The sequence below is a fragment of the Phyllostomus hastatus genome, unplaced genomic scaffold (genome assembly GCF_019186645.2).
Source record: "Phyllostomus hastatus isolate PE091 unplaced genomic scaffold, TTU_PhHast_1.1 phas_contig_86, whole genome shotgun sequence".
Classification (NCBI taxonomy): Eukaryota; Metazoa; Chordata; class Mammalia; order Chiroptera; family Phyllostomidae; genus Phyllostomus; species Phyllostomus hastatus.
In genome coordinates this window covers 87,165,224-87,180,171 of record NW_025333977.1, presented here as the reverse complement: position 1 = coordinate 87,180,171, position 14,948 = coordinate 87,165,224, and the positions used below count along the sequence as shown (strand labels likewise).

The window sequence follows — 14,948 nt, the reverse complement described above, 5'->3', positions numbered from 1 at the left end:
TTTTGGAGCTCTGTTGTTAAATGTATACATGTTTAGAAAGTTTTATCTTCTTGATGGACTGGCCCTTTTGACATTATAAAATACCCTTCCACTGTTAGTATTGTCTTAAAGTATATTTTGTTTGATAATAGTATAGTCACTTCAGCTCTTTTCCATAGTATATCTTTTTCCATCTTTCTACTTTCAACTTATTTCTTTGAGCCTAAATTATGTCTCTTGCAGAATGCATATTAGTTGGATTTTTAAAAATACAGTTGGACAATCTCTGGTTATTGATGAAAGTATGTAATCCATTTATATTTAGTGCTATTATTGATATGATTGGATTTAGGTCTGCCATTTGCTATTTGTTTTCAATATATCTTATTTAATTCATTTTTGACCTTTTTACTATTTTTAAGTTACTTTCTTATGCATCTCAATTTATCACAATTACTTCAGATCAGAAATAATTTAATTCCAGTAAAACTGTTCCAATACAGCTCCATTTCTCTCCCATCTTTGTGGTATACACACACACACACAGCCCTGGCTGGTGTGGCTCAGTGGACTGAGTGCCGGCTTGTGAATCCAAGGGTTGCTGGTTTAATTCCCAGTCAGCACACATGCCTGGATTGTGGGCCAGTTCCCCAATTGGGGGCATGTGGGAGGCAACTGATCGATGTAGCTCTCACACATCGATGTTCCTCTCCCTCTCTTTCTCCCTTCCTTCTTCTCTCTCTAAAAATAAAAATCTTTTTTAAAAAACCCTTGTTAAAAAATATTTATATATATATCTTTAAAAACAAGACAATGTTATTATCATCATTTTAAACAACCATATATGTATTTTTTCAGCTAAGGGGAAAAAGAGAACAATATATTTACAAAGTCTTTTATAACCTATATAATTACTATTTATAATATTTTTCATTCTTTCCTGTTCAGTGAAGGTACTATTTCCATGTTCCGATAAATCTCCCTTCTTTTCTCTTTTGTTCTATTAATGCCGTGTATCTTTATTTTTAATGTCATATATCTTTAAATGTTATATGACCAATACTTAATTTTATTATTTCATGTATCTGATTTTAAATTAAAGAAGGTAATGTTCATGCTGCCTTTAATAACTACTTAAATAATTTATCAGTGCTTTTAATTCTTCATGTAGATCCCAGTTATTATCTGGTATCCTTTCTTTTCACCCTGAATAACTTCCTTTAGTATTTATGTAAGAGAGGTCTGCTATCAACAAATTCTTTGTTTATCTGATGATGTCTTCATTTTTGCCTTCAGTTTTGTAGGATTGTTTGCTAGATGTAGAATTCTTACAGACATCTGCAAGATACAGACATCTCATTCTTTTCAGCACTTTGTCATTCTACTGCCTCTGGCTTCACCATTCTCATGTGGAGTCAGCTGTTATTCTTATTGGGTGTTCCTTGTATGAGTTGGGTTTTTTTTCTTCCTATTTTCAAGATTTTTCCCTTTGCCATCCAACAGTTTAACTATTGTGTGTCTAAATGTGAATATCTTCATGATTATTTGTCTTGGAGTTGGCTGAGCTTCTTGGATATATAGATCAATGTTTTTATCAAATTTGGGAAGTCTGTGGTCATAATTTCTTAATACTGTTTCTGCCTCTTTTTTTTCCATCTGGTATTTCCATCACATATATGTTGGTATTTTTTATGTTTTCATATAGATTTCTTAGGCTGTTATTTTCTCTTCATCTTTTTAAATGCTGGCCTTTAGAAAAGGCAATCCATATTGATCTACTTTCAAGTTCACTGATTCTCTTATATTATCTCAAATCTGCCGAACTCTTCCTCTCCAGCGAAATTTTAATTTCCATTATTGTATTTATCAACCCCAGACTTTTTACTCTGTAATAATTTCTATCTTTATTGAGTCTGTTTGATGAATCATTGACATCGTATTTTAATTCTTTAAAATTGGCTTGAATTCTTTTGTCTATGTCAAATAGATAGTTCCTGTCAGACATATCCCCAATGATTCCTTTTTTAATCCTATTTCTGCATGTCTTGTGACTTTGTTTTTGTTGACAACTGGACATTTTAGGTAATAAATTATAGCACCTCTGGGTTTGGAATATCTCCCTACTCATGGGCGTAGCTGTGGTTCTTTATTTACAGAATGACTTGCATGGACCAATTCTATGGAGTCTTTTTTTTCTACAGAGTACAGCCACTTGATTAACTGTAAATATTAGTAAATATTAGCGGACCTGATATGTCCGCTCAGGTTTTATTTTTATGTCTGGCTTCCTAGGAATCATACCAGCTTAGCAGTCATCCAATGATTTGTCAGAAGTTATGCATAAACATCTGAAGCCAGTAAGGCTTCCATCTTTTGTTAGTAGATCTGTCTGTGGCCTGAAGAATGTGTTCGAAGTTAGACAATTTATAAGTCTTTTCTGGCTTTTATTTTCTGTGTTCACAAGGCCTCACAATTAACCAAAAATAAGTAGCCTGCTCCACCAGTGTCTCCTGAGTATTCAGTGTCTCTGAGTATTCAGAGTTCTTACACATGTGTAGAACTCTTCAGGGTTCTGGGGATTAGTAGAATCTTTTTTTTTTTTTTTTTTAAGATTTTATTTATTTATTCTTAGAGCAATGGGAAGGGAGGAAGAAAGAGAAGAGAGAAACATCAATGTGTGATTGCTTCTCCCGCGTCCCCTACTGGGGACCTGGCCCCCAACCCAACATGTGCCCTGACTGGGAATCGAACCAGTGACCCTTTGGTTCACAGGTCTGTGTTCCATCCACTGAGCTACACCAGCCAGGGCAGTAGAATCTTATCATAACTCTGTTTAGCTGTCTTGTCTCTGTTAAAATTCTGCCTCATCTGCTAGTCTATTGCCCCAAAGAGCATCAAAACTTCAAATTAGCTGTGTGATATTGTTCTTCCATGTTTCCAATTGTTTTTGGCAACACTTGAAGTCATGGAATTTTCTGTGCTCTGTTTCAAATAATGTCTGCTACCTCAAGCAGCAGAACTTTTGGTCCTCTCGCCTGCCTTCCTCTTGCAGAACTTCATCATGGGATTGAAGATTAGAAGGTGGGAGAAAACCTAGGCTGAAACACTACTGACTCCCACTATTTTTAGAAATTCTTGAATTGCTTCTCAATTTGTTGTGTGCCCTCAATTTCCAACATCTTTAAATGTTTGTTTTTATTAATTTTGTACAGCTTTATTGTTGCTTTTTGGGGAGAAGATTTGCCAAGCTCCTCACTCAAACATTCTCAATGTGAAATATACTTTCATAAATGTCCAGATTAATGCCAAATAATAATGGTGATGGAAGTCATCCATGACCTGATTCTGACTTTAAAGATATAACTTTAGTATTATATCAAGTTCAATGTTGGTTGCTGTTTTGAAATAAAAATATATATCAGGTATATTTTTCCATTCTTATTTTACTAATACTTACAGTTAATCAAGTGATATTTGATTTACTCCACGATATGTGACAAAATTGTTATATAAAAGGAAAATACTTTCTCTGAATTCAAGTAAGTCATCTAGTAGAGAAACAAAACAAATAAATGACTATAATACAGTACTTTGATAAAACTATTAATAGAGAATTGTGGGAACACAGGGGAAAGACACCTAAACAAGCCTTAAGATAGGAAAATTGGAGCTAGGGAGGACTCTCTCGGGAAGCTGAAGATGACAGACAAGGTGAACTTTGAAAGATACATTAAGTAGGAAATGAAGAAAATTAGTTGTGGGAGTGTGAAGGTGGTCTCAAGAAGAGGGACCAATACACATAAAGCAAGAATATACTGGGTTTGGGAAATCCAGGTGGATTTATAACACTGGAACAAGAGGGGTACATGGGGCCAGATCAATAATCAACATTGCCGTGATGGAAAACTATGGAAGGATGTCAAGCAGGAAAGTATTATAATCATATTCTTATTTCAAAACAAAGACAACGGAAGAGGTGGAATGAACCAAGAATAGAAAGGGGGAAACCTGATAATAGCAGTAAGAATAAAGAGGAGATGAGAGAGCTCCATATATATTTAAAGAATATAAATATTCTTTCAGGATAGGACTAGGAGTTTGGAAAAAGGGAAATAAAGGAAAGAATCACATCGTTACTTGTTTTCCAGTTTTGGAATTTAATAGGGTAGGCAACAAAGAACAGAACAGCAGGACCAACTACGAAAGTTGGGTGGAGAAAGACATGAATTTGGTTTGAATGTAAGCATTTGAGCTTACCAAACATGTAGTAAATGTAGTAATATTCACAACTTCAAAAAGGGCAAGTCCTAGCTGCTCCAATGATATTAATGTCTATTTCTAATTTCGTATTTAAAATTTTTTTCATTAAAATATTAAGTTCAAATTATGTACATGAGTTTGTGCATGTATACATATACATAGAAAAAGAGAAAATGCACCCAAAATAGGGCACAAGGGATAGAGCTAATGGGCTAAAATGTTAATAGCTGCATCTCTGTATTAAAAGGTACTGATCATGGTATTTCTTGTATCACTTTTATTTTTGCAACTTTCTATACCTTTGAAATTATTTCCAAATAAAAAGTAAAAAAATAAAGTTATATGCAGTATATGTGAGTTTTTATATGTAAGAGAATGTACATAAGTTAGTGTTTGAGTGTATTAACTTCATCTATATTTCTGAAAATAACACTTTAATACGATAAGCCCTCCATATCCATGTGGTCCATAGTTGTAGATTCAACCAACTGCAGATTTTAAGTATTTGGAAAAATAATCCCAGGAAATTCCCAAAAGCAAGACTTGAGTTTGCCACAGCCCAAGCACTATGCTGAATCCATGTGAAGGAAGGGATGTGCAGTCATACCCTGTTGTAACCTATATGCAAACACTATGCCATTTTATATAACGGATTCGAGCATTTGTGGATTTTTGGTATCCATGGGAGGCAGTAAGACTTGAGAGGTGTGATGTCTGGGAACCAATCCCCTCATGGATACCGAGGGATGACTGTACTTTCTTTTTTTAATGTTCATTTTAATTACCTATCAGAGGTAGAGAGCTTTAAAATAAAATCCAAAGTTTTACCATGAAAAACCTGGCCCCTTTTTACTTTACCTAACCAATTTTATGTCAAACCACTCTTATTCTAATTCACTATGTTCCAGTCATGTTATTTTTGAAAAACTTTCTTGCCTAGGAGCCTTCCCCTTTGCTGTTCCCTCTGCCTAGGCTACTCTTCTTTGCAAGGCTTGCTTCTTCCCATTCTTCAGACATCAAATGTCAAAGCTTAAATGTCACTTTCTCAGACAGGCCTTCTGTGATCCACAGTAGATCCCACTGCCTTGCCAATTTGGTATATTCTATCATAACAAACTGTTTTTCCCATCCACATTAGACTGTAACACTCCATGAAAGCAAAGACCTTTTCTGTTTTGTTCACCATGCATACCAAAGAGCAAGCATACTAGTCTCCATACCTTTGGCAGGAATGTTGAATAAGCCAACCAAAGAATTTACTAGGTATGACTTATACATCCTTACATATTTCCCAAATCATATTTGAGACTGAAAAACATAAAGAAGAACAAAAATGTCTTACCTCCTGCAATGACAAAATGGCTTAGGGCATTTTTATCTCGGTATACATTTAAACCAGTGTTCACTATGCTGGGAAGAAGGAAGAGGAAAACATAAAATTTAAAATATATCTCATTTACCTTCTTGACCACAACTTCATTGAAGAGACACATATTAGTTTAGAAGAGCCTATTATGTCAATCCCTGGTTCCTCCCTAAGTCCCTAAATGTCTTTCACATTATTAATGTGGGTTCCTAGGTGGACCTTCTCCCACTGAAGAATGAACAAAAGAACAATCAAATTTCTGGAATAAATATTAACTTAAAAATAGAAACATCAAGAAGAATTTTGCAGAATTTCTCTTACTTAAAAACTCTGTATCTATTTTGGTACTAGTTGGTAGACTTCCATTCATGAATGCAAAAACTACAACTGGCCCTGTCTTTTACATAGACAGGCAACAGTTCTTAAGAAAAAAGTATTATGAATCAATTTCATGTGGGTGTTCAGTTTTCATAATCCTACTTGCTCAAAGATGTGCTGATAAAAGAATAGGAAGACCCTCTCACAATTCAGAGAGAACTTACTTGAATATAGTCACAAACACTGTTGTTCTCCAACTCCAGCGCCAGCCATACCGGATGAAGCCTCGCATGGCAGCACGATGCGCCGATTGCTAAAGTTAACAAAAAGGCTGTGAGGTTCCAAGGTACCTTGATACTTTCCTTATTCTAAAACTGTGGTGGAGGGATGTCAGCTATGGGCTAGGCAGGGAGACCTAAACAGATAGAAACAACAGAAAATCTCCAGAAATATAATTCCTTAAGTACTGAAGCTTAAGCAAAAGTCCCATGTGCATCCTAGTCTATCAAGAGATAGAAAAGAAACTAAGAATTGCCAGTGGCAACCAAGTAATTCATCAATTAAACATCACTGGGATGGCAAATACCATGCCAGCTATAAAATCAGTATTAGACATGATGCTTTTCCCCCCACCAAGAAATCTTGAGGAAAAGAAAAACATAAAATAAAGAACTCAGTAAATGGAAAATTAAAAGGTAAGGATTAAAGTAATACAGATGTGTAAAAGAGGAGCAGAGGAAGAAAAAAAGTCATTATTTACTGACCACGTTCTAGGTAAAAGGTGTGTTAACATTCTATCCCATTTAATCTTTACATTTCTTTCAGGCAGGTGTTTTAGTGGGTTTTTTTGTTTGTTTTTAAAGATTTTATTTATTTATTTTTAGAGAGGGAAGGGAAGGAGAAAGAGAGAGAGAGAAAAACATCAATGTGCGGCTGCTGGGGGCCATGGCCTGCAACCCAGGCATGTGCCCTGACTGGGAATCAAACCTGCGACACTTTGGTTCGCAACCCGCACTCAATCCACTGAGCTACGCCAGCCAGGAGATAGGTGTTTTAGTTTTAACTATAGCATGGAGAGGAAGTTTCTAACCAAGATCACTTAGCTAATAAGGAATAAAGTCAGAAATGGAAGGTAGGTTGTGTGTCTCCACAGCCCATTGCCACTAGACTACCATAAAAGGACGTCCAGTATAATACTGTGGGGATAAACTCTGGGTTTTTAAAGAATCTGAGAGAATCCCTAACTGGATTCTAAACTACTATATAGTATTGGGCAAGTGAAAACCACTCTGAAAGGTGTCAGTATGAACTCATGGCTTTTAATAAGAAGGTAGATACACAAATAGATAAGAGATGTAGGAATATGCATATGAATATAAATCATGTGCATGCACACACACTTCCTAACTCTGTCTGCCTAGGGCCTAGAAGCCCTGACACCCCAGTAGCAATGACCATACCTAGCATCAGATCTTGGTTTTTAAATACCATTTTCCACCAAAAGAAACTGGAGTTCGATTCTATCTTGAAAAGTAAAGGATGAGCTAGGATTACCTTGCTATGCCAAAAAGTAAAGGTATGCTCAAAAAATGATGAGGAAGTATCAAAAGGACCTAGCTTGAAGGGCTCCAAATGTCCATATCTAAGCCAATTTGAGTATCAAAATAAATGATAATAATAATAATGGATTTATAAACATACAGAATAAAATAAGAAACCATGAGTCCACACTAAATAAATTAAATAGATAGATAAATAAACAGAGGAAAAGTAAAAGCTCTTTCTGATAGCAGAATACTAACCAATAAATGCAGACGGAGTAACAGAATTGGCAAATGGCCATTTGGCAAACACCACAGTGATAACTGTTTTCACACAAGAAGCATTATTGAATGCTAAAACTACAAGGTAGACATTTGATGAAAAATAGGATATTTGCATAGTCTAATAAGTATCCATAAGGTAACATTAGAGCAGCAATTTTCAACTTTTTCATTTCATGGCACATAAAAACTAAATCTAAAATTCTGTGGCACACCAAAAAATATCTTTTTTGCCAATCTGACAAAAAACAAAAGGTATAATTTTGATGTGTTCATACCGGACAGCAATTGTTGTATTGGCTGTTGTTGTGTTTTTTATTTGACAGTCTAAGGGAAAAGAGATCAGTGCCCCTGACTACACAGTCAGGTATTGCATGCTCTAAAAATTCTTGCAGCATATCAGTGTGCTATGGCACACCTTGAAAATTGCTGACATGGGAAAAATAGTAACTTTATGGTGGAAAAACCTTGCAGTGACCATATTAAACAAGTGACTAAAGTAAACACCATAAGTGTAGTGAAAAACAGGTATCATGGACTGCTGATATAATATACTGAGGACATATCAATTCTAGGATATTCCTGCTAAAACACATAGCCAGAAACTAACCACATTTTTAAAAAATCAAACAAATCCAAATTAAGGGAAATTCTACAAAATAAATGGCCAATAATCTTCAAAAATGTCAAGGTCAAGAAAGTCAAAGAAAGACAGGGAACTTTCTGGATTAAAGGGGACTAGAAAGACATGACAGGCAAATTCAGTATTTGATTCAGTATCAGATTCTGGACCAGAAAATATTTTCATTTAGTTGCTTTTCAAACAGACTATATTAGTGGAACTACTAGCAAAATTTACATAAAGTCTGTAGATAATATACACTCTAACAGTGTAATTTCCTGATCTGTATAATTATATAAGAAAATGTCTCTCCTTTCAAGAAACAATGCTGAAGTATTCATCACGTCTATAACTTAACCTCAAGTAGTTCACACAAAAAAATAACAGTAGGCATTATACACAGAAAAAATGATAAAGCAAATGTGGTAAAATGTTAACATTTGGATAATCTGGGTGAAAGGTAGATAGCAATCCCTTATACTTTTGAAACTTTTAACTCTTGACATAATTTTAAAATAAAAAACAAAAACTCTGAGCTGTAACTTCCTCACTAGTACAACAGAACTGATGCACAAACCTAACAAATGAATTAGCACTCTAAAACTCTAAAGCACAGATGGCAAACACAAGACCTGTGGGTCAAATCCAGTCCTCCACCTTGTTTTATCCCACCCAGCACCTTGTTTCTACACAGTGGCAGCGCCGAGCTCTCCCTTAACTGTTAAGAAGTAGTTACATGTATACAGGCCTAAAATTACATTCGGTCCTTTGGAGGCAACTGCGAGACTGATATGGCCACTGGTGAAAATGAATTTGACATCCTTGCTCTAAACTGATAAATGTTAATTATTGTTTTAGTGTGAGCTAGTGTACTCCACAGTGGCTTTGTGAATAGGGTAAATATGCCACAGTTGAGTCTTGATAATTTAGCAGATTAGAAATATTTTCCAGAAGACAGAGCTATAGTAATCTCTTCTAAAAATAAGTGGTCTGACAGGCCATGTATACATAGTTTAGCATTAATACTTCCATTGTTAGTAAAGATAGACTGTTTCTTTACTCTTGACATCCTAAACCCTCCCAACCTACCACTTAACTGAATGATTAAGTGTAAAGTGAACTGCTAATCGGCGAGCCCTTAAAGTAGTTTTAGAACACCAGTACGTACCACAGCATCAAACCGGTTATGATAAATTTCTGCTTGGCTCTGTTCAACGTAGCGCTGTTTAGCATGAATAAAAGCTGGTATTCCCCCATATGCCCAGCCAATGATGCCTGCTGAAGCTGCTGCCCTATAAATATTCTCAAGTTCTTTTGACGTTCTCTGCTGTTCACTAAAACACCAAAAACACAATGTTGTTTGGAATTAGTATATGTATACTGCTCTCCAAAAAACAGAATGGAAGAATTACCCCAAATGCTAATACAACCACATTCTTCAGTATGGGCTGAACCAATTAAATTTTCTGATGAATTAAATAATGCAATTACAAGTAACTCAAATTTCAGCCCAAACTAATCTATGCTGTTAGAAATTAGTTTAATGGTTAGTTACTCTTGGGAAGGCACACAAAGAGAGCTTTAGGTATGCTGGTAACAGTCTCTTGGTATTGGGTTTCTGAAAACCCATTGATCAGTACACTTACACATTTTTCTAGATGCATATTACACCTCAACAAAAAGGTTTTTTTGTTTTGTTTTGTTTTGTTTTGTTTTTAAAGGCACTTTCATTTAATGACTCTACTATAGCCTCTGGAAATAGGAAGAAATTTAGTTGGGCATAGAGATCACGATTTTCCTTTTTGAATTTTAAGCTAACTTTTGGAAATTACACACTTCTGGAATTTTAGGACAATGTATGCAAGAATGAAATCTTAGCTGTAAAAAAAAAAAAGACCCTATCTTTTTGAATACTTCTGAATACTTCAACTGTTATGTCATGCTCAGGTGGACACTGAATGAGAAAACTCATGATGCAGCAGACAGCACAGACAACCTAAATAACAAAGAAAAATGTTTTAATTCAACTTATTACTCTCAATAGCATACCTCTAGAATTACTAAGATGTCCTCCAGATACCTATTCAAGATGTGCTCCAGAAATTGCTCTAACGAATAGCTACATTTGTTAAGTATTAAGCTACTATAAATAATGATCCTACCAGGTAAGTAAACTATTAAATATTAATTGTTTACATTACTTACTTGCTTCTTCAGCGACTATACAAGTGTTTGTCTAATTGCCAATAACCATATTTCTGATATCAGAATCACAACCTTTAGTTTCTGGATCTATGAGAGAAATCTAAATCTGTTAGAAAACTGTCATTCTTATACTATGTCAATAGGCAAAACTATAATTTGAACTTTATATTTTATCCTTTATAGTGAATAAGATCAATAACATTTACATTAAAAAAATGACCTATGGTAGAATTCAGAAAAGAAAAAAATGTAAAACAGCTTAAGATTTAAAAAGCAGCAGTATATACTTTGTACTTTTTCAGCTTCTGAAAAATTCCATGACATAGGTGATATTTCTCTACATTTTACCAATATGGAAATAGAGGCTCTAAGAAATTATATGGTTGGCCAAAACTGCTAATGAATAGCGGTGAATAGTGAAAAACAAACGGGGCACAGTGATTGGAAGGGCCTAGATTCCAAGTAGTAACAATGGAGTTGTGGTTCGGTCACCCACTGCTAAGTGACCTGCAGCCAGATCACAATCTCTATGAATCTTGCTTTTCTCATTTATGATGGAAGGGAGTGTGGAAGTTATATTAGATTGTCTTTCATATTTCTTTCAGCTCTAACATTCTCTGGTTTATAAAGTTTATCAAAATAACCCCCTCCCATTATATACTACATAGGATCTTTCACAAGAATCTCAACCAAATATTGGAAGGACCAATGAGAAAGGCTAACTCATTTTTAAAATGATGATGAAATCTAAATAAATATAATTCTGCCAACTCCCTTGCCCCAACTATATGCCCCTCAGCAACATAATAAATCTTCAACATTAATTTATCCATTTTATAACACGGTATAGTATGGTCAAGTACTTGATAAAAGGGCAAACTTTTCACCAGTAATGGATAGATAAAATTATTCAAAGAGTGGATGAAATAGCCTCAGTTTTTCATTAAAGTTAATTCAATTCAAAGGATGATCTTTTATTCTTAAGTATCCTCATTTGTTACCCAGCCAATATCTTTTATAAAATGATGAGACAATAGGTGCTATTTTTATATATTCCTTATTTGGAAGAAAAAGAATTTTACAGCCCTCTGCCCATCTCTCCAACTTCCAGTTTTTTGGAGGGTAGAGGGGCTGCTGGTCACTAAATATAGAAGTCTGGGATCAAGTGAAATCCGAAAAGGAAAACTGGAATAGGATCCTGCAAATGTTTCTTCCACAGTCAATTCTGACACTAATTAATTCAGTCCAATTCTTCTAATCTGTAAAGTCAGAGTATTACACTAAGACTATATTCCCTAAATAACCCTAAAAGCTCTCATTCATGAGTCGCACCCTTATCATCTAAATGGCGTCCTGCCATTAACACAATTATCACAGGGAATGACAGGATGCAAGGTAGGGGCACAAATGTTAGAAGCCCAGATCCCATTTAAAAATAAACCCAAACACCTTGTGGTCCTTTGCTTCAGGGTGACCCAGGTTTCAGGGTACTTCCTTCGCAGTCCCTCCCCACAGGCCCCAGGCACTTTTACTCTTTAACAAACAGCTCTCGGAGGCGGTCCCATCCGGACTCCGGATAACGAGGTTCCGAGACGTAGGAAAGAAGCTTCTGGTCCTCCACAAGGACTTCCGAATCGGCGGCCACAGAATTAGCAGCCACAGCTTCTGCAGCAAAGACCCGGGGGAAAGGACCCAGTGCCCTGTAGAGGAAGCTCCGTGGTGCTGGAGGTCGCACCTCCATGGCCCTCTCCGAACCTGCGGACAGACACAAGCTTGGGTTCTCGGGGCTCCAAGGCCTCTCGGAGACGCCGTGGGAGAACAGCAAGAATAACTACAAGAACAAGTGGATGAATACCCGTGCACTAGGTACGAACTTATCTACTGCCACAGGTCTTGACACTCAAACACTCTACACGCCGCCTCACTTGAAGGCTCTTGGACAGAGGAGACAGGAAGTCCCGCCTCACCAGAGCAAAGGCCAAGGGGCGGGGCGACGGCGAAGACGGAACGGAAAACACTTCCGGTTGGAGGCGGTACTGACCCAGCTCAGCGCTTTTTGGCTCGGCCTCTGGCCCCGCCTCTTTGGGCTTCCAGGGCCACGTTGGGTCTCCGTCTGGTTCCTGGAGTAAGTGCGGTCATACGCTTAGGTAGTTTAGGGTATTTAAAATGCCAGAAATCCCACAGAAATGAGTAAGAGAGTGCAGTATTCAATGTAAGTGGAATGTGGACAGTTTTGTGCAAATACAAGCCCAACCCACTGTATGACGGCACGAGGAGACTCCTGGGCGGTTCAGTTCGTATTCAAACGTTCAAGTTTTGGTTTCTAGAAAGAACCGAGGCATTAAAGAGGGGTCTTGGTTCCAAATACGCTGAGATTTCCAGAACACTACTTTGAATAATCAGTTTTGGGCAGTTTCTTACAAGTTGGATTTTACGCCTCCCCCTCCACCCCCCAATTCCTACTGTTTCTCAAAATGCCAGGACAGTTTCTGGAATTTATAGCAGGCGCGTCTTTAATAGTCCAGCAATAATATCCCATCAGTGCAGCCTCTGCTAACAAGCTTCGAAGTGTAGCTTTTATTAAAACGCACGTATTTAAAAGTCTCAGGCTGGTTTGTGTACCTCAAATTCTTGCTAACAACCAAACATTTTCTTATATTTGCTAATCCCTACCCCTCCTTTATTCCTTTATAGATGTAATTCAAAACTTAAACACTCTTTAGTAAATAGAATTCTGGAATTTGAAAGCTGGTATATAGAGCAAGAGCAGAGCGGACTTGGGATGTTTTTCAAGAATCCAATATGGAATCACTGTCAGCCATGGCAGTTATGTCAAGTGGCATGATGCTCATAACTGAGGTAATGGGGTGTGACAGAACACCCTTACAATGGTCCTTAACTACCAAAACCACATGTCCGAACACTAAGGTAAGGACTGCACCTGGACACTGATATGAGTGGGACACTACCTGTTGTGGGCTATAAAAATTCAGAGCTTCCAATACTTGTTTTTAAATCCTCACCTGAGTATGTTTACTGATTTTAGAGAGAGCAAAGGGAGAGAGAGAAACATCAATGGGTTGCCTCCCATATGCACCCTGATCAGGGATTGAAAAACTGCAGTCTTTTTGGTGTATGGGATGATGCTCCAACCAACTGAACCACCCAGCCAGAGCAGAGCTTCCACCGTTTGATGCTTGAGCTTGGCTTTACTAGGAATCACACTTGGAACCCAATAGGGCTTTCGCTCCACTAGATGCCACCACTGTAGCCACCTGGCCTGAGATCTATGCCTGCCTCTCCATCCACAGACCCACCAGTGAACAGGACTTTGCACCTGATGCTTGCTCTGCTTGCTCTATCACAAAAGCTTCCCCTTTCTGCATGTAACCTGTGTGTAACTTTAATGGTTTTTTTGGGAGGTCTCCCCAAATGAAGCTGGCACCACTGTGGAAAAACAAATGTGTGTGACAACTTTTGGGAATGCTCTGTTGCTCACACCAGCTGGAATTTTATAGATAAGGCCAGAGAACTGATTAGACTAGCTGAATTACTGACAGTATGAGAAAGATTTCTCTGGTGTCTGGGAGACAGGATTAGGTTCATCTCCCTTACTTACTACATTGCATCACAATTTCCTATTCACTGTTAGTAGAGCAGCTTTGAGCTCAGAGACCATGTATATTCATCTTCATGTCCAGGACCTAGCACAATGTTTGGCACATACACTGTTGAACAAAGAATTCAGATCTTCTGACTCCTGGCTCTGCCTCCAGGTGACTGCTTATGGCATATAGGCTCAGGAGGGTATCAGGATAAAGTCACAAGAAAATGGCTATGCACTTTTTCTAGTCTATATGTGGAAAAACCTAATGCTTAAGATGATCCAAGAATCATCCTGAGATGAGGGAGGACTTGGAATTGTGAGGCAGGTGTGTTGGGTAGATACTAATGAAATAATTTATACACAAATCAAATGTCTCCAGGACTCACTACCTTGTAGACACAAAGGAGGTCAAATTAACAGACAAATTTCACTAACTCCATAGCTACCTTTTCCTCTGCATAACTGGAGCTTCAGTTTTAAGTTTTCCTTTCCCAGACAGTACCTCAATATCCTAGACCCTTGGCCACTGCTCACTGTTGTTTTATCACATCTCCTAAGGCTCTGTCACATTCCCACATTCCCACTTCTCCAAGACCCTGGGTCTTCCCTTCTTTTATCACTAAAGAAACACCCTCTCTATTCTGTAGTCTGCTTTTTGAAGGGTCTCAGAGCAATAATAAAAAACTGTTATGAGGTTTACTTGGGCCACTCTGTTTCACAAACATGCAGCTCTCTTCTCCCACTATGTGCCTTTGCCACCCAAATGAA

At 37.2% G+C, this 14,948-nt stretch overlaps 1 protein-coding gene across 2 annotated transcripts in view; it reads right to left on the bottom strand.

The window, feature by feature from the left end:
• The window catches only part of TIMMDC1 (translocase of inner mitochondrial membrane domain containing 1), a 28,721-nt gene extending 16,155 nt beyond the window's left edge, over window positions 1-12,566 (bottom strand). The window contains exons 1-5 of one of the 2 annotated variants that reach the window (XM_045852073.1): window positions 12,429-12,566; window positions 12,106-12,328; window positions 9,537-9,702; window positions 6,148-6,236; window positions 5,582-5,649 (exon numbers count right to left, since the gene is read on the bottom strand). In XM_045852073.1, the coding sequence (XP_045708029.1) occupies window positions 5,582-5,649; window positions 6,148-6,236; window positions 9,537-9,702; window positions 12,106-12,314 (532 nt within the window). In that variant the 5' untranslated portion in view covers window positions 12,315-12,328; window positions 12,429-12,566. The remainder of the gene's footprint in view (window positions 1-5,581; window positions 5,650-6,147; window positions 6,237-9,536; window positions 9,703-12,105; window positions 12,329-12,428) is intronic. The other variant, XM_045852074.1, reaches the window with a different exon arrangement.
• Between the last annotated feature and the right edge of the window lie 2,382 nt (window positions 12,567-14,948).